The sequence below is a fragment of the Erpetoichthys calabaricus genome, chromosome 9, assembly GCF_900747795.2.
Source record: "Erpetoichthys calabaricus chromosome 9, fErpCal1.3, whole genome shotgun sequence".
In the NCBI taxonomy this organism is placed as follows: Eukaryota; Metazoa; Chordata; class Cladistia; order Polypteriformes; family Polypteridae; genus Erpetoichthys; species Erpetoichthys calabaricus.
This window is the reverse complement of record NC_041402.2, coordinates 131,694,312-131,718,336: the sequence shown is the minus strand read 5'-3', so window position 1 is coordinate 131,718,336 and position 24,025 is coordinate 131,694,312. Positions and strand designations below refer to the sequence as shown.

Here is a 24,025-nt window from a genome sequence, read left to right as displayed (position 1 = left end):
CAACTCTCAAAAGACCTGAAAACAAAGATTGTTCAGTATCATGGTTTAGGGGAAGGCTACAAAAAGCTATCTCAAAGGTTTAAATTATCAGTTTCAACTGTAAGGAGTGTAATCAGGAAATGGAAGGCCACAGGCACAGTTGCTGTTAAACCCAGGGCTGGCAGGCCAAGAAAAATACAGGAGCGGCATATGTGCAGGATTGTGAGAATGGTTACAGACAACCCACAGATCACCTCCAAAGACCTGCAAGAACATCTTGCTGCAGATGGTGTATCTGTACATCGTTCTACAATTCAGCGCAATTTGCACAAAGAACATCTGTATGGCAGAGTGATGAGAAAGAAACTCTAAACTCACGCTACAAACAGAGTTGCTTGTTGTATGCAAATGCTCATTTAGACAAGCCAGATTCATTTTGGAACAAAGTGCTTTGGACTGATGAGACAAAAATTGAGTTATTTGGTCATAACAAAAAGCACTTTGCATGGTGGAAAAAGAACACCACATTCCAAGAAAAACACCTGCTACCTACTGTCAAATTTGGTGGAGGTTCCATCATGCTGTGGGACCATGTGGCTAGTTGAGGGACTGGGGCCCTTGTTAAAGTTGAGGGTCAGATGAATTCAACCCAATATCAACAAATTCTTCAGGATAATGTTCAAGCATCAGTCACAAAGTTGAAGTTACGCAGGGGTTGGATATTCCAACAAGACAATGACCCAAAACACAGTTTTGAAATCAACAAAGGCATTCATGCAGTGGGAGAAGTACATTGTTCTGGAATGAACGTCACAGTCCCCTGAATTGAATATCAGCGGAAATCTATGGGATGATTTGAAGCAGGCTGTCCATGCTCGGCAGCCATCAAATTTAACTGAAATGGAGAGATTTTGTATGGAAGAATGGTCAAAAATACCTCCATCCAGAATCCAGACACTCATCAAAGGCTATAGGGGGCATCTAGAGGTTGTTATATTTGTAAAAGGAGGCTCAACTAAGTATTGATGTAATATCTCTGTAATATGTACCTGTCTAATTTTGTTATGATGCATATTGCATATTTTCTGTTAATCCAATAAATTTAATGTCACTGCTGAAATACTACTGTTTCCATAAGGCATGTCATATATTATAAGGAAATTGCTACTTTGAAAGCTCAGCCAGTGATAAACAAAATCATATATACACACACATATACATACACCCATACTCATTAAGGCCTTGTGTACTATGCTGGATGGGTTCTTTCATAACAGGTGGTTATTTAAAGAATATGTATACCAGAAACTACAGACTCCTCAAACCACATCCTAATAATACATACATACATACATTATATATATATATATATATATATATATATATATATATATATATATATATATATACATATATATATATATATACACATACATACATATATATATATATACACATACATACATATATATATATATACACATACATACATATATATATATATACACATACATACATATATATATATACACATACATACACATACATACATATATATATATATATATATATATATATATATATATATATATATATATATATATATATATATATATATATATATATATATAATGGATGTTACACATGAAAAAAAAGAACACTATAAATACTACACTAAGACGTGATGAACAATAATGAATGTTGTTAATGAAAATGTGACTACTTTCTCTGTGTTACGCAGAGAGACTGAACAGTGCAAAACATGCTTCCTCACCATGCAGCACAATTTCTGATAAAAGCTTCTGCTAACCTAAGCAGGCAGTTCTTGTCTTCAACAGAACAATATCAACTCTTTAAAAGATTATGATTAGACTTCCAGCCTCTTATAAGAAATAATATTTTAGACATTCTCTCTAGTACTTTAGATTGCACCTTTGTGTTATGCCCAAGAAGATTCTTTTTTGTGGGTTTGTTTTTTTCAGGTCTCGCTGGGTTCTTCTGGAGGCCAGTTGCTGGAGTACCCAGAGACTGATTATGAAGATGACCCCAAGTTCTGTACAGCACCACTTTCAATTCTGCTGTGTTGCTGTGTAATGTCTGCTTCCTGTGCACCGATAACTGCTTGCATTTACTGATGACCCTCTTTCAGTTTTGAAATAAAGAGCTGGAGTTCAAACTGTTATTTTTAGTCAGTTAAGCACCCCAGAAAAGCCGCTGTATGAACTGTGCAAATGTCTTCTGCCACCCAATTAAATTATTTTTATAGCCAGTTTTCTAGGTGGTTATTTTTGTTACCCATTAAAAATACTAGAATAAATACAAATAAGTCAAAGTCAAAGTTTGAAACATTTATACTAAGATGAATTTCTTGTGTTTCCAGTCTTATTGGTTACCTTGTAAAATAATTGGAACAACATGGGTTTGGTTCCAAAAAACATTATCTGCATCTGATGAAGAGTATTTAAAGGTCACTTCCATGAGAGACTGATGGAAATCCTGTGAAGTGCTTAGTATCTGGTAAAGTTAAATTAACATGAAAGTACATAGTTCAACCACATGAAGATGTCTCAAAACAAATGGCACGCAGCTAAGAAACATTTTTGCAGAAAGTCAAAAAATTAGAAGAGAGTAAGTGAAAGGCCACAAAGCTGGCAGGTCTCGTTTTCATACAGGACAAGATCATGATTTACAAGAAATACATTTAGAGATGGAGTGACCCCTGGTGGCAGAAATATATCATGGAATAAAGGGACCAAAGTTTAAATTTTTGCTCACAAAAATGCCAGTATATGCAAAGCACAGGTGGTGAAAAATGCATTGATGCCTGTTTGAAGCCTTCTGTGGAGCACAGCAGTGGCTCTGTCAAGGTCGGGAGATGTATTTAAACAATGGTTTACCATATCTGGCTAAAATCAATAGAATGATAACTGCTGAGATATTTTTATGTGTGTTTGTATATACATGTAGGTGTGTATATTTTCTGTAAACACCCACAGACAGTATGTACACATGATAAATGAACTGTTCATACATAGCATTGAGATTCACCCTGTACTTTGCACAGCTTTAACTGTATGACCCAGCCCTGCAAACCTGTCACTCATAATGCTCTGCTCCAACTTGACTTTGATCCCCTCTCAAAGTAAATTATGGAATAGTACTCACAATATGAGTTTGATTCAGCAAGTGGCAACAACCCCCTGGCAGCCTTTTTATAACTTTTAACATCAAAGTATTTAAATAACCCAAATGAGAGGTTATTGTTTATTATTTAATCTTAATTACGCATTTGAATCAGCATTTCTACACTTTGTTAATTTTGCAAACATGACTGTTCTACTATAATTGGACCTATTAATGAACAAACCAGGTTTTTGTATGAATAGGCTTACAGGTTTCAGGTTTCAGATGGGATATCACTAAAATTAACTTCTACAGTATGGGCAAGGATAAAGAACTAAGAGATAATGGAAAGTATTCCAACTATAGTTCCTTAAAACAAAAAAAAAAAATAATGTTAATTAAAATGAAAGGTTGGGGAGAAACAGATATAGGCTAAAAAGACGGATATGTGTTAGTGCATGCACAACACTTTTGAAGCATCTGTTATCCAACCTGCTATATCCTAACACAGGGTCACGGGGGTCTGCTGGAGCCAATCCCTGCCAACACAGGGCACAAGGCAGGAACAAATCCCGGGCAGGGCGCCAGCTCAATGCAGAGCGCACACACACACACACACCAAGCACACACTAAGGACAATTGAGAATCGCCAATGCACCTAACCTGCATGTCTTTGGACTATGAGAAGAAACCCATGCAGACACTGGGAGAACATGCAAACTCCACGCAGGGAGGACCTGGGAAGCGACTTTTGAAGCATGGGAAGATTTTAATTCTTTCTGTTCCGAAAAAGAAAAAGGGAACTCAATGGAGAAATCCATGAGACAAAGAAATAAAAACTGTCAAGTGAGATCTCCAAACATTTCATACATTTCACAATGTACTTGGCTTCTGTCACTGTATTTCTGTTCATCTTTATTTCACAATCTTACATTTGTTATCACAACATACAGATCTTAGCAAAAAGATTAATATACTGTATTTTCAAAAATGTAAAAACTGCATTGTATATTAAGAGAACTTTAGGATTACACATTTAATTCATGGAAAATGTTAAAATATAAATACAACTGAATTACATTTATAGTTACTGCATATCCAAATAATTCAATGAAAATACTATATATCCATACGTCCATTTTATGTATTCATTTATTTAATTCAGAGACACAGGGGCCAGAGCCTATCCTGGCATCACTACAAGCAAGACAAGAACCAGTTACTCTTCAAGTTTACTTACATTTGACTAATTTAGAGACAACTACAAACCTGCACGACTTTGAAATGTGCGTGAAAATGTGTTTGGGGTGATGGGAGGAGGGCTGGAGGAACCCACATAGGCAGCAAATGGGCTTCAGAAGCCACCATGTTTAAAAAAAATAAATAGGATAAAAATGATTTTAAAAGCATGATTACACAAAGAGAAGTACAAGTTAGCACACTGAAGTAACAAAACATACTCTGTTCATCTGCAAAGCTTACCTTCTTTCTTTTAATGGGCAAATAGCTGTCCACTGCTGTGTCTTTGGGTCATAACACTCAACAGACTCATACAATTTTCCATAGCAGCCACCACCCATAGCATATATCCTTTTGTTCATTGTTGCATAGCATCCAATCTGTTTGAAATGTGACAGGTTAATGTCGTTATCAGAACTATTCACTTAACAGGATTACGAAATTTACTTTTTCATAAGTGGCAGTAAAACCAAAAAAAGTCTCTAGTATCTATATTTAACTTGCCAGTCAGCATACAGTGCTGACTGCCCTAATATAATGACAAAATTCTACTAAATAGAAGTGTAATGATTATCCCTACATCAGTTCAAGTTTGCAGTATCTTCGCTAATTTATGCAAAGAACACAACGTAAGCATCCAAGTAATGCACGGTGTCAGTTTTTAGGTGAGATAGCAGATACGGAGATATTTAATAGCGTGCCAGGAACAAAGGAATAGACAGAGCTATGTTTTCTGTTCTTCTGTGGTGGCACATTTTTTGTAACCCAAAAAAATCCCAAGACACGATTCTACTCACCAGAAAAGCATTAAATCTATACACGTGCTAAACTGTGTACAAAACGGTGATCACAGAGCTGTTTTTATGTTGGCTTCTCCAGGACCTCAGACAGGTCTTGACCACTTTAGCAGCGTTTCTCTCTCAGGTCAGGACAAAGGGGCACTACAGTGTTTTTTTCATGGCACACCAGTTGAAAAACGTTTGTGTAGAGTAAAATTACAAAGTCATTGATGGTGATGAACAATTGAGGATAGTCTTTATAGAGTTTTAACACAAAGTTTTAAAGTATGCTCATTTAAGAGATGATTGTTTCCATTAAATCAGTCTTCAGCAACACACTCAAAATCAACAGGTGTTTCAAACATTTAATTTTTACTTTGATTCTACATTACATTTGTAATTCAGTGTGTATTTACTTCTTGATTTATGTATTAATTTCAAAATTACGTTTTAATGTTAGATATGATTAATTACATATACTGATGCAATGAATTAGTTCAAATTTTTTTTAATCGAGTCCCAGCCCTACTTGAAATTAAGGCAAACTTACATTCCATAGAATAAAACATCACAGCAGTAACAGAGGAATGGTAATTTATTACTAATATATGATAATGTTTCTAACTATTAAGAGGCCACTGAAACTGATCTGATCACACAGTCACCAAAAAGGCTGTAAAGAAGTTTTTGATGAAGAAGTGATATTACTGAATATGTATGGTTAAAGTTAAAGGAAGGAGTGGAAGAAAAGGCTATCATAGAAGAAGGATTGGGCCTACCAGGGCCAAAAGAAATTAAATACAGCACTGAAAACAGAGAGAAATGAGCCAGTGCAGGGAGCATGGCATCATTATGGGGATCGTAAACAACCCGTGGAAAGAAACAGATTAACACACCATGGAGTTAAGCGGCAGGTTAAATGACTGATCTTTTACCAGCTCTATATTTGAAGTGAAAACACATAAGCCTTGGAGGAGGGCAGAATACCTACTGGTATGAAAGAAAATGGCTAAATAAGATATGACGACTAATAATGGCAAGATGTGCATTTTTTTATATTTGTGTCTATTGGCATTTAAGATGTATTTTATGAAATGTAGTGCCAATGTACTATAAGAATGAGAAACTGATCACATTTTACTCACACTTTCAGTTAGTTTGAAAACTTAAATCTGGGAAGAAAAATATTTTAATGAAAGTTTCAGCAACCATAGAAACAAATAAAAAAAATGTAATCTTAACCACAGCCCTGGCATTAATATAAACCCACATTTCAAAAAGACTGAATTAACCCTTTTAAAGTATGAAGTTCAGAAATAATTAAAAAAACAGCTAAAAAGAGTAAACATTGTGGACACAAAAGAAGCTTCCTATTGTATGACTGTTTCTGTCACTACTACATTTATAATCAGCTTAAGTGGTTCTGACAGAAAAGAATTAGTGATGTGTGAACCCTGCTGAATTTGCTTCACCTTGAGTTTCGTGAAATGATTGAAATGTTCGGAAACTTTGCCAAATTCAGGGAAATGGGGAAGGAGAAAGTGAAGTGGTTTTCAATGGACTACAATTATTTAATTAGGGATGCTGTGATCGGGTTTTCTAAGGCCAATACTATCACCGATTTCATACTACTTGCTTGGCTGATTCAGGTTTTTTTTTCTTTATCCCTTTAAAATTTTATTTTACACTAATTCCCTGCATAACCAGACAAACAGAAGTTCTATGTCTTAAAGTGTATTTTTATAATTAATCTATAGACCACAGGTGTTAACTGTTCATTTTTTATTAACAAAATTAAATTCTGTACGGTTATTGTTAAGTGACCAGAAAATACTAAAATAAATAATATTTCCTTATAATACACACTTTAACTAATAAAATATGTACAAAAATATTTATCCATAATACATATGGCGTAAAAGAAAATAAAATGCTTCTATAATTATAAGTTGTCATGTCTGAAACAGGGCTTAATTGAAAAAGTAATTTTCACCATTTCTTTAACAACAAATATACATATACAGTGGGGGAAATAATTATTTGATCCCCTGCTGAATTTGCAAGTTTGCTCACTTAAAAAGAATTTAACAGTCTCTAATTTTACGGTAGTTTCATTTTAATGGAGATAGACAGAATATCTACCAAAAATTCAGAAAACACACTTTACATCAAAGTTATAAATTGATTTGCATGTCACTGAGAGAAATAAGTATTTGATACCCAAGTGAAACATAACTTAGTACTTTGTGGAAAAACCCTTGCTGGCAAGCACAGCAGTAAGACGTTTCTTGCAGTGACATTTTCATAACGAAAATGAGGACTAGAATTAAAAGTATTGTTTTTTGTTTTACAAGAACGAGAACCTGAAATTAAGGCAAACTAAAACTAAATAAAAATAAAAATTAGTGATATGTGAATGAACTAAAACGAGAACGAAAATTGAGTAAAAAACTAAAAAAAACAGCAATAGTATTTTCGTTCAATGCGGTTCAGTCGTGCAGAGGGGTTGTTTATAGGTCGCCCTGAATGTTAGCTTACGTTGCGCTGTTCACTATGTGGTGATCTTGTACCTTAGGCTTATTATAGTCATGTGGCACAACTTCTGTAAATGACCGTTTTTTGTTTGTTGAGCACATTTGGCTCCTTGGGTTGAAGCAGTAAGCACATGTGGTTGACAATGGCAAGGTTTGCACAGATGTTTGCGGGTAGAAAGCGAGAAAGTAACGTGTAGAAATACTTAAATTGCAGTGCAGGAGATAATAAAAGCAAATGTAGCGTGTGAGAAGAAGAAAAGAGTCTCGGAGTTTCACTGCAGGACCAGCTGGATCAGTACTTAGCGGAAGTCAAGCACTTCTCTGGCACCATGACTGCACTTTAATACAGGGACGTGCGGTCAGGGGAGGCAGGCAGAGTCTCACCTGTCATCATGAAAAGTAAAAAAACTCTGTGCTATAAATTTGCTTTCTGTTTTATTCCAATAATTTTTAATATTTTTGTAGTCAAAATTGCTGAATTTGCACATTTCCTGTTCAAATACAGGGGATAAACGCGAGGCAGCAACGAGACGAGCCTCATTTCACCTCGGACTGCGCTCTCCCTCACACACTCAGTTGATGCATGCAATTAGTGCGCTCCTATTTCTGTCTCTCTGTATGTCGCTAATATAAGGTTTGCACACGCTTTTATTTTACATCCTGACTTTCCACAGTCTGGCTAATATCTTTACTGAATGTGTGTGACATATTTAGTCTTGGTGATTGGACATAAAACCGCAGAGAAAAGGTACAAGGTGAGGCAGACAGTACCGTGTCGCACTGAAGGTGGGGCAGATGTGAACCCAACAGGTGCTCGTAGCTACTGTTCTTCTACGCAGAGCCTCTAGGCACCAATAAGTTAGCGATATCAGAAAGCCAAGTGCACTGCAGCGGTCCGATTATTTTTATCTTTTGTTCAGACTGACTGCCAAAATGGAAGATTAAGACATTTCAAAACTAAAGGAAAATAAGGAGGACTTTTATAAGAAAGTGACGGAGATTTTCGTGGAGAAGAATAGGCACATGGACTTCATTTACAAATAAAGATAAGACTATAAACCATTTTCAATTTTATAAAAAATTGGAAAAAACTAAGAAAAAAAATCCAATATTTAAAAACTAAATTTTGACCTAAAGTAAAATATTCTTTTGCTTTTCTTCTTATCCTTTTGTTGAACAGTCTGTATTAAAATTGATTAAAGCATCAGAATTAAAAGCTTTTAAAAACAAATAAACATTTCAATTAAGGACAAAAATGAAATCTGTTTTTTGTACACCACTTTACACTTTCATTTGTATTGAATGAGTATGAATTGTGGAATTGCAATGGCAAATTTAGAACACTTGGAGGGTACAGAGCAAATGTGCTCTCTCTCGCTGCTATAAATGTAACATTCTTTCTTAGACAAATATCTGCCTTACCTATGTGTGTGTAAAGAATGCTGATGAGATATGCAACATAACCGGTAGTCAATGTGCATGCTGCCACATGAATAGTGAATAAGCTTCTCTTTTGGGTTCATATATTTGTAAATCTGACTCTGAAGGAGTCAGTGCCTCGCCAGCCATGAAACTCACCACATGTCACTGCTTCAGTACTGGCAACAGAAATTGTCAACATACAGTCTGCTGGTGCCAGTGGCTGAGGACCTTGTCTGTGCACCTGCAGTAAAGGAGGTCGTCAAGGGAATATTTTCACCGTGTGGCTATCTGCACAATGGACGTCGTCGTAGCATGAACAAATCTCTCGAAATGTGTGCTTGTTTAAAGCTTAACAGCAATGTGCTTGCACAGACTGGTTTCTTGGGTTGAAACATTTGACCTTGCTGACTATACTTATTAGGCCACTTAATCTGTTTGATCATTGATAGTCAAACTGTGTTTAATGGCATTATAAACTGTGAGTGTATTTTGCCGACTGAAACATAACTTGCATTGAAATATGTGTGGGACAGCATTTGCGGTCTTGCAACAGAAAAAAAAAACCTAAAATTGTACTAATATTATTTAAAAAGGCCAGAACTAAATAGAATAAAAACTAAAATTTTAAACACAGAACTAAATAAAAATTGTTGACTCCACTGAAAACTAGAACAAAATAAAAATAAAAATGAACTTTATAAAATAAAAACTAAAACTACAATTAATATAAGAACTGAAATATCACTGGTTGTAGTTGGTCACCAGGTTTGCATTCATCTCAGGAGGGATTATGGCCCATTCCTCTAAACTCTCTAAATCGTTTAGGTTTCTTGGCTACCACTTGGCAACTTCAAGCTTCAGCTCTCTCTACAGATTTTCTATATGACTGAGGTCTGAAGACTGGCTAGGCCAGTCCATGACCATAATGTGCTTCTTCTTTAGCCCCTCCTTTGTTGCCTTGGAGGTATGTTTTGGGTCATTGTCATGCTGGAAGACCCATCTTCAGTGTTCCGGCTGAGGGAAGGAAGTTCTCGCCCAAGATTTTACGGTACAGGGCACTCTCCATTGGCCCCTCAATGCGGTGAAGTCATCCTGTATCATTAGCAGAAAAACAGCCCCAAAGCTCAATGTTTACACCTTCGTTGTTCTTTGGGTCATACTCAGCATTTCTCTTCATCCAAACATGGCAGGTCGAGCTGATGCCAACGAGCTCGATTTTGGTTTCATCTGACCACAGCACTTTCCCCCAAGACTTCTCTGAATAATTTATATGTTCACTGGCAAACTTAAGACAGGCCTGTACATGTGCCTTCTTGAGCAGGGGGACCTTGCAGGTGCTGCAAGATTTAAATCCATTACAGTGTAGCGTGTTACCAATGGTGTTTTTGGTGACTGTGGTCCCAACTGCCTTCAGATCATTAACAAGCTCCTCCCATGTAGTTTTGGGCTGATTTCTCACCTTTTTCATCATCACCCTCACCCCATGAGAGAAGGTCTTACATGGAGCTCCAGACCAAGTGCAATTGATGGTCATTTTATATTTCTTCTTTCCGAATAATCGCACCTACAACCTAGAATTCTTGCTGGGTTGTAGGGAATCAAATACTTATTTCATTCAATGACATGCAAATCAATTTATAACTTTTATGTGATATGTTCTTTCTGCATTTTTGGTTGATATTCTGTCTCTTTCCATTAAAATGAAACTACCATAAAAATTAGAGATTGTTCATTTCTTTCCAAGTGAGCAAACTTACAAATTCAGCAGGGGCTCAAATAATTATTTCCCCCACAGTATATACTCACAAACAATCAAAATAATTGATCTTGGTAATTAAATGCTACTTAAATGTAAATATACATGCACTTATATATGTTTTAATCATTTTAAATCATTAATTGCACTAAAGCTTTTTGCTCTTGAAATATACATTTACTATATTTATACAGGTGTGTTTTGAGGTGCAATTATACAATATGGATTACCATTTTAATTATGTAGTACTTGTTTCCTAACAAAACCTTTGCTGTATGACACACAGCAACAATAATACCATCCAGCCATCCATTTTCCAACCCGCTGAATCCAAACACAGGGTCACGGGGGTCTGCTGGAGCCAATCCCAGCCAACACAGGGCACAAGGCAGGAACCAATCCCGGGCAGGCAATAATACACACAATACAAATCTTTAAATAAATGCCTATTGCTTACTACGCAGCATTTTCAAATTTGTCTTTATTTTTTTCTTTTTCCAATTAAAAGTGTAGGCTGCTGTATTTTAAACAAGCATGCTGTCCAAACTCAAGCAGTGCCTGTTTTAATTTAAAGGACAAAATAAAAGTCTTAATTCCATAGAGCAGCTTTTTTGCCATTTGTCTAGTTGCACAGGATGACTTCTCTAATTACTTTTTTTTCAATTTATTACTCCACTTTCTTTGATGTAAAGGCTAATATACCAATCACCTCTCTTTCAGTGATAAAACAAGATTCCACTTACTGCTCTTTGTTTACTTTGCAGGAAGTTTGCTGCAAAAGGAGGAAAAAAAGGCTCAACTACAGTAATATCTGGCGTAAAGGAACAGCACAACTAAATGACTGTAAAGCTTAGAAAAGCAAGGCCCAAAAATATTAGTTTTTGTGATCAAACCTTTTACCGATCACTGATCAAGTCTTTTTTTTTTTTTTTTTTTATATAAAGAGAAAATCTGCCGATTTTGATCAGCGTCCGATTGATCACAGCATTAATAAGTGTCCCTGATGGCTAGGGCAATGTCTGTGAACTATGCTAGATCAATTATTGTGGTCAAAAATGTGAGCTCAACTATTATGTACCAGTGCTAACCACTGCACCACCATGCTGCCATTTGATATTAAAACAGTAAAATTTCTTGCAGACAGAAAACATGAATTTAATACGTCTTGTCCCCCACAGATGTGACAGAGGGTACTCCCCTCTCTCAAACTGAAAAATATAGTTTGTTTTTTATTACCCCTAACGCTTTTGCTTGTTCACTGCCACTATTACCAAATGGAGTAACACCAAAGCATGTGAATTCTTTACTCCTTTCAGTCCACATCAACAGCACAGAACTGTGGGTGATATTATTAAAGGGCAGGCTGATGTATTACGTTCAGATCACATAAAAATCCAAACAAAATGACATCACCTTGAAGACATGTATACACAAACACATTTCCAGTTACATTCTATATGTGCATTTTGCGTTTAAATGTATTTGCCAGTTTTATGCAAACTTTCAGCCCACTACTGTGATCAATGTTACATGCTTAGGGAGCTGTCCCATCTAACATTGGCTGCTGAAGTTCTATGATATCATGATGGTCTTTCAAAGCATCATGAGGCACTGAGGAAAAAAAAAGATTATCTAAGCCGGCTGCACAGCAAATCTCCAGGAAAATATCCAAAGAACAAGGTTACCAGTGAACATAGCATATTTGCTGCCAAAAACACTTTGGCCAATTTCACCAATCAACACTAACATGAATAAAATCAAAAAATGTATTAGCTTACAATGATACTTTTTGCACTTTAGAATTTGTGTCCCGTTAAGTAATATCAATATTTAAATATAATGTTTTCAGAACTTGGTTTAATTTCATGCAAAACTTGTCAGGTCCTTTACCCTCACAAAATGTCTAGTATACATTTTTTCACCAGTGCAATTTAGATTTTACCTCAATTAATATTTGTACTTACTTTTCGAATCATGGTCAAGTTCCCTTCAGTGCTCCAGGTTTTTGTGTGAATGTTATATACTTCCATCGATATCAATTCCCTCCCTTCATTTTCACCTCCAAGAACATATATCAATCCATCAATTTCCACAATTCCAAAGTTATGCCGAGCCTAGCACCCAGAAAAGACAGAATAACCAGGTAATATATGTAGATTCAGAATTTAAAAACGAATGTCATTGCTTAAAATATTTTACACATAATATCACGTAACATTGTAACATAACATTTTCAAAACATCTTAACCTTTCTTGGCTGCCACTTGGCAACTTCAAGCTTCAGCTCTCTCTACAGATTTTCTATATGACTGAGGTCTGGAGACTGGCTAGGCCAGTCCATGACCATAATGTGCTTCTTGTAGGAAGAGGTAATCCTGGCAGCACTAGGTGCGACATAGTAACCATCACTGGACAAGGTGCCAATGCTCTGCAGTTCCGTTTCATTCACATAATCAAACTAACACCAAGACCCCTAGACTCATATGGAATCAGCAATTAACCTAGCAGACATGTCTGGGAATGTGGGAAGAAAACTCACACAGGCTATTACTGGGTACAGGATTCAAACCCAAGACGCTGGTTACTTGAGTCAGCAGAGCTAGTGACTGCACCACTATGTAGCATGGTTATTTTACCCATATTTAAAAAGTGTATCACTACTTTTAAAATAATCTGTCTATCCATCCCATTATTCTTGGGCACTGGTAAGAAATGCAAGACAGATGCCAGAATTGTATGTCAAAATACATTTTAAATTTGAGACAAAACTGTGAATCATAAGTTACAGTTATAACCTTTCATTTAAATCAAATGAAGTTTCTCCAATGTTGCCTTTAATTAGTTGTGTTACTGAATTAAAGGAGTGGATGAATGAGAACTACTTGTCTTTAAACACGGATAAAACAGAGATGTTAATTGTTGGAGGGAATGACGCTGATCATAACAATATTTTGTCATCATTTAACTCAGTTGGAATCCCCATTAATTATACTGAATCAGCCCGCAATCTAGGAGTTATCTTTGACTCTAGCATGTCATTTAAAGCGCACATTCCAAAGTTGTCCAAATCATGTTTCTTCCATCTTAAAAATGTTAGGAAATTAAGGCGCTTTCTAAATAAACAGGATTCTGAGAAAATAATTCATGCATTTATCTCTAGTAGGATTGACTACTGCAATGCGGTGTTCGCTGGATGTTCAAACTGTTCTTTATACAGCCTCCAGTTAATCCAAAATGCGGCTGCAAGAATTATTACAAGAACAATAAAATACGAACACATAACTCCAGTTCTTAAATCCTTACACTGGCTCCTGGTTAAGTGTAGGGCAGATTTCAAAATCCTCCTTTTAACATATAAAGCATTAAATGGCCAAGGTCCGGCTTACTTGTCGGAACTTATCATGACTTACAAACCTGAGCGCACATTAAGATCTCAAGATGCCGGTCTGCTTATGATTCCAAGGATTGATAAAATAACAATGGGAGGTCAAACGTTTAGTTACAGGGCCCCTAAACTGTGGAATGGTCTGCCTGCTACTATAAGAGATGCCCCTTCGGTCTCAGCTTTTAAATCCTGGCTGAAGACTCATTACTTCAGTTTAGCATATCCTGACTAGAGCTGCTGATTAACTGTACAGACTGCATCTCTGTTGTTAGCCATTAGCACTAAAACATAAATAACATGATAGTTATAATTGGATACTAACACTCACCTATTCTGTTTCTCTTCTCGGTACTCAAATGTGGCACTTGGTACCACGGCCAACCTGTCAAGTTGTTTTGCCTGCCCAAGGTAAAGTCATCCCTGATGGAGGATCGCAGGAATCATGGGAAGGAGGGGTTCTTTCATCGGATTGGCTGGCCCAGCGCTGTTTCGGCCATGGAATGGCCAAATGGGGGAGGCAGCTTGATGGATGAGGTCTCCAGGACTCAAGATATACCCAAATCTTCTTATGTGATATCATTTACTGTTAAATTCTGCTCCGTACTTCTAAAATTTTTCCTTTTATACTGTATTGAGGATTTGTTCTGTGTATTGTATTGTATTGTATTGACCCCCTTCTTTTGACACCCAATGCATGCCCAACCTACCTGGAAAGGGGTCTCTCTTTGAACTGCCTTTCCCAAGGTTTTTTTGGGAGTTTTTCCCTGACTTCGTACAGAGTCAAGGCTGGGGGGCTGTCAAGAGGCAGGGCCTGTTAAAGCCAATTGTGGCACTTCTTATGTGATTTTGGGCTATACAAAAATAAATTGTATTGTATAATTTTTAATTTTCTGCTCACTTTTTTCATAATAGGCCAAAAAAAAAAAAGGAAGAGACAAGTATACAGCGTTGCTTATTATAATAATTATCCTTTGGCAACAATGTGGCTCAGTGTTTGGTACAAGGTATAGGATTCCTCAAAGAAATTTGGTTTAATAAGCAGCCCGGTCACTGCTTCTTTTTAGTTTGGGCCAATTAAAACTACTCTACCTGGACAAAGAGAGAATACACAGTTGTTCTTCTTTTCCAAAAATGTTTGTGTATCATTAACAGGAGCAACAAAGCAAATTTGGTATAAGTGAGTATGAGTGTATGCAGGTAGGCTTTGTAATGGTTCTAAAGAGTACGGGGTGCTAATGTACTGGTAATGTGAATCTCTACTTTAGACAAAATGATTAAGAGAAAGGAGAAAAGTTTCACTTTCATTATTCCACTCACTCAGCTGTCTGCGATCAAAAATAATATTTCATCCACAATATTATTAGCTTACTGGCTTCATTTTTTAATATCAGAATTTAATTAAATAAGCTAACACAACAGGACTTTTTAGCCCAGAATGCTGAGGGAATACTATCATACAACTATACTGTGACATTATTCATTAGTGCGTGACATTTTTGGTGAAACAATTTTTAAATTAATTTAACAAAGAAGAAGTGAAACTATTACAAGTGGTTTTAAAACTACTACCACTAAAACAAACAGATAAAAAACAGAAATTAAAGGGCTGCTAAAAATGCCTCAAGCATTAAAAACCTTCCACATATACTGCACATATAGGAATCGAGATGAAATGAGAACTCTTTTGACAAACTAAATAATATCAACAGAGTAAATAATAACAAAGAAGAATTGTGTTCTAGTAAAAGCTATCTGCATAGAGGAATAGTATGCAAACAATTTTAAACTACTATTAATATTTCTGTGCAATTGGCAGTTGTGAAAAAACACACTCCAAAATTCACTGTTAGGATTCCAACAGTTTTCTAGACACATTTCTCAATTGTCAAATTAAGGCTTTTCACATTAAGACTTTGAACTGGAAGTGCTAACTTGATTTACTGTCTCCCTACAATAAAGAGTAAACTAATGGAACATGTCCATTCCTGGAATGGGCAAAGTTAATGTGCCTTTCGGTCATGACTGTGTAATTAAACTGAACACAGAATGGCACTCCGGAATGTAATAAAGAGTTCAGAATTTCTAAAACTTGGCAATATACAGTATACTTCTAAAGTCATAATATTTAACAAGCTCTGAAAATGTATATGACACTTAAACATTATACATACGTTCTACTTACTGCTAAAAGTGTTACTGTTTTTAAAATTAAAGCAGACCAGAACACAGAACGAAGAAGAAAGGATTTTAAAAAACTGACCACTACAGTTATCATTCATAAAACAACTGAATGTCTCTTATCATTATTAATTCTGCAATATTTTAACATCTATTTTTCCAAAAATCTATACAGAGAAAATAAAAAAATGAAAAAGTGAAATTCTGAGACCCCATATGACTTTAAACCAAGGATCGGCGTTTCCCTTGCCCAGGAGAGGGTACCCGGGGCCCCACCCTGGAGCCAGGCCCGGGTGAGGGGTTCACTGGCGAGTGCCTGGACCTACGACTACGGGGCCCAGCCGGGCTCAGCCCGAAGGAGCAACGTGGTTCCGCTCTCTTGTGGGCCCACCACCTGCAAGAGAGGCCATAGGGGTCGGGAGCAATGTGATATGGGTGGTGGCCGAAAGCAGGAACTCAGGCGTTCCAACCCTCAGTTGCCGAAACTGGATCTTGGGACATACTGGCTAGATATAGTCAGGCTCACCTCTACACACGGTCTGGGCTCTGGAACCATTCCTCTCGAGAGAGGCTGGACTTTGTTCCACTCTGGAGTTACTGTGGGTGAAAGGCCACGGGCAGGGGTGGGCTTGCTTATGGCCCCCCGGTTCGAGGCCTGTACGCTGAAGTTCTCCCCGTTGGACAAGAGGGTTGCTTCCCTGCGCCTTCAAGTTGAGGGAAGGACTCTGACTGTTGTTTGCGCTTATGCGCCGAACGACAGTTCGGAGTATCCGGCCTTCTTGGAGTACCTGGAGAAAGCACTGCGAGGTGCAGCTCCTGGGGGCTCTATCGTCCTGTTGGGAGACTTAAACGCTCACGTCGGCAACGACAATGAAACTTGGAGAGGTGTGATTGGGAGGAACGGCCTCCCCGATCTAAACTCGAGTGGTGTTCAGTTGTTGGACTTCTGTGCTGGCCATGAGTTGTCCATAACAAACACCATGTTCGAGCATAAGGGTGTCCACAAGTGCACTTGGCACCAGGATACCTGAGGTTGTCGATTTACCAGTCGATCTACGTTCCTACCCTCACCTATGGCCACGAGCTTTGGGTAGTGACCGAAAGAGCAAGATCGCGGATACAAGCGGCTGAAATGAGTTTTCTCCGCAGGGTGGCTAGACTTTCCCTTAGAGATAGGGTGAGGAGTTCAGTTATCCGGGACAGACTCGGAGTAGAGTCGCTACTCCTACACATTGACAGGAGTCAGTTGAGGTGGTTCGGGCATCTGGTCAGGATGCCCCCTGGACGCCTCCCTGGGGGGTGTTCTGGGCATGTCCCACTGGGAGAAGGCCACGGGGCAGACCCAGGACACATTGGAGAGATTTTATCTTCCGGCTGGCCTGGGAACGCCTCGGGGTCCTCCCAGAGGAGCTGGAGGTGGCCGGGGAGAGGGACATCTGGGCTTCCCTGCTTAGGCTGCTGCCCCCGCGACCCGACCTCGGATAAGCAGTGGATAATGGATGGATGGTTGGAAATGTACATAAAAAGCACCTGGGGAAAAATATTTCAATTACTACAGTAAAACATCTGAACCTTTGTTAACTAATATGGCCTGCATCTTTACAAAGCAATACAACTACTTAACACAACGCAACCTTAATAAATAGATGTTTAATAAAACTTCTACATGGAATTTAAAAAAAAAATCTTACTTTGTTCTGAGTTACTTGATGAGCTATCTGAAAGTCTGATCCTTGAAAACTACACATTTCCTGAAGCTGTTGATTGCTAGATATCAAGAATAATACTAACCTCTATCATTGCTGGAACAGGACTCCATGTATTGGTATCAGGGTCATACTTTTCTCCTGATTTAAGAGAGCATTTATTTTCATCCACTCCTCCAAATACAAACAGAAATCCCTCTAATCAGAAAGAAAATGCAAATGTTACTTGATGTGTTTCCTGCAACTCTTTCAGTTGTCAAGCAAGAGGTTATTTCTGCTGATCCAACTTGAAATGCCAACCTTACGATCTTGCTGAGAAGATTCAACAGCTTTATGGATGCTGTACAATCCTGCAAACGTATGAACACTATATGTTGCTGTGTTTACAAGTTCACAACATAATTGTTAAAAAGAAACTTACCAAAGCTGGTCCCTTTTTAAAACACTGCAGACTAAATTGAAGCATTCACCATATTCTACAGGGTTTAAACCAAATGGACACTATATGTTTATGACCCATATTTAACATTATCTGCAACTTCTACAACTGTTTTCAAGACAACAGAGAAAATCATCACACTGCAGAGATTGGAAAGGCCTAAACGGTCACTAAAAATAGCTACTATGTTCTCCTTATTCTCTCCTTAGTGTTTTTAACATTTAATGACACATATGAAAATGTCAAAAGGAACTATCAAGTGCAAGAACAATGAATAGTTCAATGAATAGTTTAATATGACAATTAGCTCTTGTTTAAATGTTTTGTTCTTTTTGTTTATGTTTTTACTTCAGTATAGTGCACTCAAATATAAACAGTATAATTTTTACAATTTAAGCTCCCAAATCCAATAGCTTTCACAAATCACAACAGTTATGGCATACTATATGAATTATTTAGACAGATGTTTCCATGATTTGTTATTTGGAGGAACGTTTCTGACAAAATTAATTAAATAAATAAATGTGCAAATTAATAAATGTATTGTGAAGACGGTGAATAAATAAGAAAATGACGTGCATATATATATCAGGGTGACGCATATTCACCAGCTTTACAGTGTTAAGTCCAAATAACTCCTGAGACAGTATTCTGCTGCCATCTAACAGATAAAATAACATTATTCTGCAAAAAATCATCAATATTTCAATGTGTTCTGCCACGCTATGGTAACTTATCAATATTCATAAGTGGGGCTGCACTTTCAACTAAAACACAATGGCTTTAAAATGAGAAACTGTAAAGCAAGTTTTATAACAAACTGAAAATTAGTTTATTGTATGTTGATATGGATAGTGAAACTGATTCATACGGCACTGTATTACCGAACCCCCACTATTTATCCTGGGAATTCAGTCATCTGAAATTTCACCATGGTGCACGTGGGTGCGTGTCAAAAAGACAAAATGACTGCAAGTAGAAGACCAAGAAAGATGTTAGCACCTAAGCATTGTGCAAAATACAGCAACTGTTGTTTGTGTCAGGGGGATTGAGGAAGTCAATAACCTAATTCTGTGGTAGCTTACAATAAACCAAGGGGCATGTTGATTGTTTGGTTCAGGCACTCACATTCTAACATCTCATGTACAAGGAACACAAAACATATAAATAAAAAAAAAAGTCCACAAAGAAACTGGCTTCTACTGTAATTACAATGTTGGGCTGTGTATTGGAGAGTGTTCCAAAGCATCACACGAAGGATGCACACTAAATCTGCATCACTATAGCAGAAATAAGAGAAAAGAGAAAAAAGAAAAACAAGGCTTTTTCAATATAACTTCGGAATGCCCCTAACTTAACTGATAATCTTTTATGAAAGAAAGAAAGATCTTACATCAGTTTTATCTTGAAAGATAAATAAATTAAAATCATGTATTCCTTAATACTGTTATACCATATTTGTGCTTTCTGGAATTCTTGCTTCCACGCTTTTTAAAAAAGAAAATAGCTTGCTTTATAGCAGTGGGATATATAGTAGAGTATACATTTAAAACTAATTTATCTTGAAATCTATGATATGCATCATTTCTAAGCAAACACTTAGCTAAATTCAAAACACATAATAATGGATTCTGCAACGATGACCAAGTTATATTAGCCAACCTTGTTAAAATATTCTTTGCTCCACTATTACTGCAATTTTCTGTTTTCATCAAAAAGTACAAAGTCTTAGTTTTCAGTTGCACTGCTGAAATTACAAATTGTATGTTTGGGAGCTCAGTTGTGAATTCAGATAATGCTGAGCTGTTGTCAAACTGCTGCATAGACCATTCAATAATTATTTTAATGGGAAGCAGTAAGACACAAATTGGACATATGACCTATGTAATTCTATTTCCTTGTGATTCTTGCAAAATGGCAAAAATGTCTTTCTGCCAGCTTATTCAGATCTCTCCTCACAATGGATTGTGGGGATATGTAGACAGAAAGCAGCCGCACAGAGCACATTTTTTGAGTAAATGTGGCACAAGCCTGACAAATAACAGTTGTGGCAAACTGTAAATGTCTTCATAAATGAACCCACATTATTCAGTGCATGTAAATTTCTGGTTAAGAGTTCTGCGGAAAAGTGTGTTTGTTTTTAAATTTCCTGCTTAATCTATGCAAAATCATTACTATTAACATTTAGTTGAATTACAAGTGTATGCTGCACTGCACAAAATCCAATGTGACCAGAAAAATATCATAGGCTTTAACCTATTGTATAGCATGTTGTGACGCAAATAAGCTGGATCTACTGAAATATACTCTATGGCTATATTCATACTACAGTCAAAAGTGATTCAATTCTGTTTTTGTGACCTATCTGATTTCTTTTTTGACTTTTCAAATTAATTTTGCAGGCAATCCAGGCCCGATATGAGTGTGTACTGTTATCAATCTATTCTAAACGTACTTTGCACATGTATAATTAATAAAAGCACTTTAAATACTTTTCAGAGTGCCTGTGAATTTGTCAGCTTGTGATGGTAAGGGGGAGAAATGTAAGACAAAAAACCTGTAGCCGTAGCTTGAGTGAAATTATCTCTTTTGCTGTATAAAAACCTGGAGGCACAAAGAGAAATAAGGGCTCAGATTTATAAAACTTGACTACACACAAAAAAGAGGCTCAAAATGTACCTACACAATTTTCCACACAAAAGTCGTGATTTATAAAAATAAAAAATAAAAAAAAAAAAGCTTTAAAGGAAAACTTGCATATGTTTATTTGTACACAACATATTGAAGAAATTGGGAATTGATGACACTCTTAGTCAAGTAAGGTAATGTAGCCATACCAGTTAAAACGACAACTCACATGTATAATAATTCATATCACTGAGCCATTACTGCAATGTGTGTTGACATGACATACACATCAAACGTCACAAGTGATGAATACAATATATAAACTATTGTAGTTTCCTAATAAGAGGGCCAATGCTGCGTATTTGAAATGAAGAACTTTTTTTGTTTTTTCTTGAGTTTATATAGCCTACCTGTTGTAGGACAAAGTGGGCACTGCCCATTCTGCTAGACTTAAGCGGCACACAATGGCTTGTAAGAAAACATATTTACCAGGGATGCAAGCATCACGCTGCATCTTCCCCCATTTGCATCCAAACTTAGTGACTGAACTCCAGCTCGTATCAGGATCTGCCTGTACATCTGATAGTAGAAGTGAAAATCAGAGTTGAACAGACATCTTTCCAGAGGTCCCTCTGCAGATTTCCTGAGCTAAAAAGCACGACATGGACTCAAGCCAGAACAAAGACCTATAAATCAGTGAACTCTGAAGAAGTCACCTATAAGGAGACACTGATTTTGTAACTAGAAGCAACTTTAATCCAATCAGTAGAAGTTATACATTTCCTTAAAATTCCATGCACTATACTGAGGATTGTGGGACACACTCTGGCTCTCTCAGAGGGACCCCGAGGGAACTCCCACAGGAGCTTAGTTCTCACTTTCCAGACATGACTAAAAACCTCTGGATTTATATTCCTACCCAGAAATGGTTTCTGTCTCAGATTTTCTCTCACAGATTGTGGATATAGACTTATTTGCTTTAGATTTACCTTTTAGGAAACTCCTTTCTTGCTCTTTTCCAGCATTTCCTCATAGTTCCATTTTTTTTGTAATAAATTTTCTATTTATAAGGATTCTGTGTTGCCCTTTCATCTACAAGTCAGGTGTTTACATCAAGTCCCTTCTCTTGTAGGGCATTTTGTATATTTTGTAGCCTTTTTGGACTTCCAAAGCCAGTTCCCATTTCTGGGGCCTGCTAAGCCGAAAGCCAGCTGTTAATAGTTTTAAGTAAGATGCAATTAGTGAGCCTCTTCTGAGCTGGCATGTAAAGTTCCTGGTCTGCTTTATGGCTATATTTTGGTGGCCTCAAACCCATCTGCCATGTTTAGAACTCCATATCACAACAATTTTTAGCTGTTCAAACATCTCTAAAAAGATCATGTGCCAAATATGAGTGAAATAAACCAGAATTGAGCTGCAGTGTGAAAGTAATTTATTTAATTACTAAACAAGCTTTATCTGTTACAGAGATGGAAGCCTTAGTTGCCATTCAGAAATTAAACATGGGTGGGATCAATAGTCGCTAAAAGTGTACTACATGAAACTAACTACATGAAAGATGTGCATGTTTTATTTTTTGTCAAAACCATGTTTTGGAAGCATGGATATGGATGAAAAAAAAAACAGACACATATGACTTTGCCTCTCTTACACAGGCAATATAAATCTTTAAATAATAATAATTCTTTGCATTTATATAGCGCTTAGCAATTGCAGGGTAAGGGCCTCGCTCAAGGGCCCAACAGAGCAGAGTCCCTTTTGGCATTTTACGGGATGAGATCCAAGTGTATTGCTATTTAATATATGTTGGACAAGTAGAAAAGTGAGCACTCTTCCAAGTATGTTTAAAGTGCCTGTCCTTTCATGCTGAAGTGGTTGCTACACAGTGCACATGAACTTTTCTGCTGCTCCTCAAATGTTTTTAAACCCCAGACCCTCAATGAATATTATTATAGAATGATCAGAACTTTCAGGTGCTTGCACAATAGAAAGGTTACATTCGCACAAACAAAAATATTTGGCACATCTTAATAAATCACTTAAATCATGTCTGGCTGGGTTGCCTGATGTGCATGTCCACCGGTACTTGAGAAGTATTTACAATAAAGTGTTTTATTCATATATTATGAAGTTTCTTACATTTATCAGATTGAAATGGTAATGCTGAAGAAGTTAAATGTGTTTAAAATGTTTAACACACTTTCATATCAAGTTTTTTTTTTTTTTTTTTACAGGTATTAGTTAAATATTCTGTCATGCTCTGCTTAAACTAAACTAAAAATAAATAACCTTCTGTCCCCCTTGAATTACCCTTTCTGTCCTGTCTGCTACATGTGATTTAGACTTCAAAAGCACTGTCCTACTCACCTTTTGTATTTGCTTCACTCACTCTCAGGTTTGTCCTATCTCATTTCCTTCAGTCAACTGATTTCCCTTCCACTCCTCCCAAGTCTAACGTGACAGGAAACCTTAACCAAGTACACATCTAGTAACCTTGGACTAGCGAGTCAGAGTGGATATAGACAGAAGAGTGTGCTTTGCAAAAATATAAATCTCCTTACTGATCATAAAAATGCCCAATCAAAGCTTTTTTTTTTATATAAAGTTTTTAATAGGATAAATGAATAAATAAATAATAAACTAATTCAATAAATCAGTAATTACAATCACGCAATTCATACAATGATTAGTTTAAAAATGTACAAAAATCTGTTTCCAAAATATTTAAAAAGGAGAAAAAAAACACACTGCAATATTTCACAGCTTCATCTACTGCACAATTGCCAAATAAGCTCTATTTTCTTTTCACAGCTAATGTAAATCTTATGTAAATAAATCCCTCTTCCCCATAGTTTAT

The 24,025-nt window shown here is 36.7% G+C and overlaps 1 protein-coding gene across 2 annotated transcripts in view; it reads right to left on the bottom strand.

Moving 5' to 3' along the window:
• Positions 1-24,025, bottom strand: part of gan (gigaxonin) — an 85,821-nt gene that overhangs the window by 14,174 nt on the left and 47,622 nt on the right. For both annotated transcript variants that reach the window (XM_028810151.2, XM_028810152.2), the window contains 3 exons: positions 18,187-18,299; positions 12,797-12,946; positions 4,585-4,721 (listed from right to left, as the gene is read on the bottom strand). In XM_028810151.2, the coding sequence (XP_028665984.1) occupies positions 4,585-4,721; positions 12,797-12,946; positions 18,187-18,299 (400 nt within the window). The remainder of the gene's footprint in view (positions 1-4,584; positions 4,722-12,796; positions 12,947-18,186; positions 18,300-24,025) is intronic.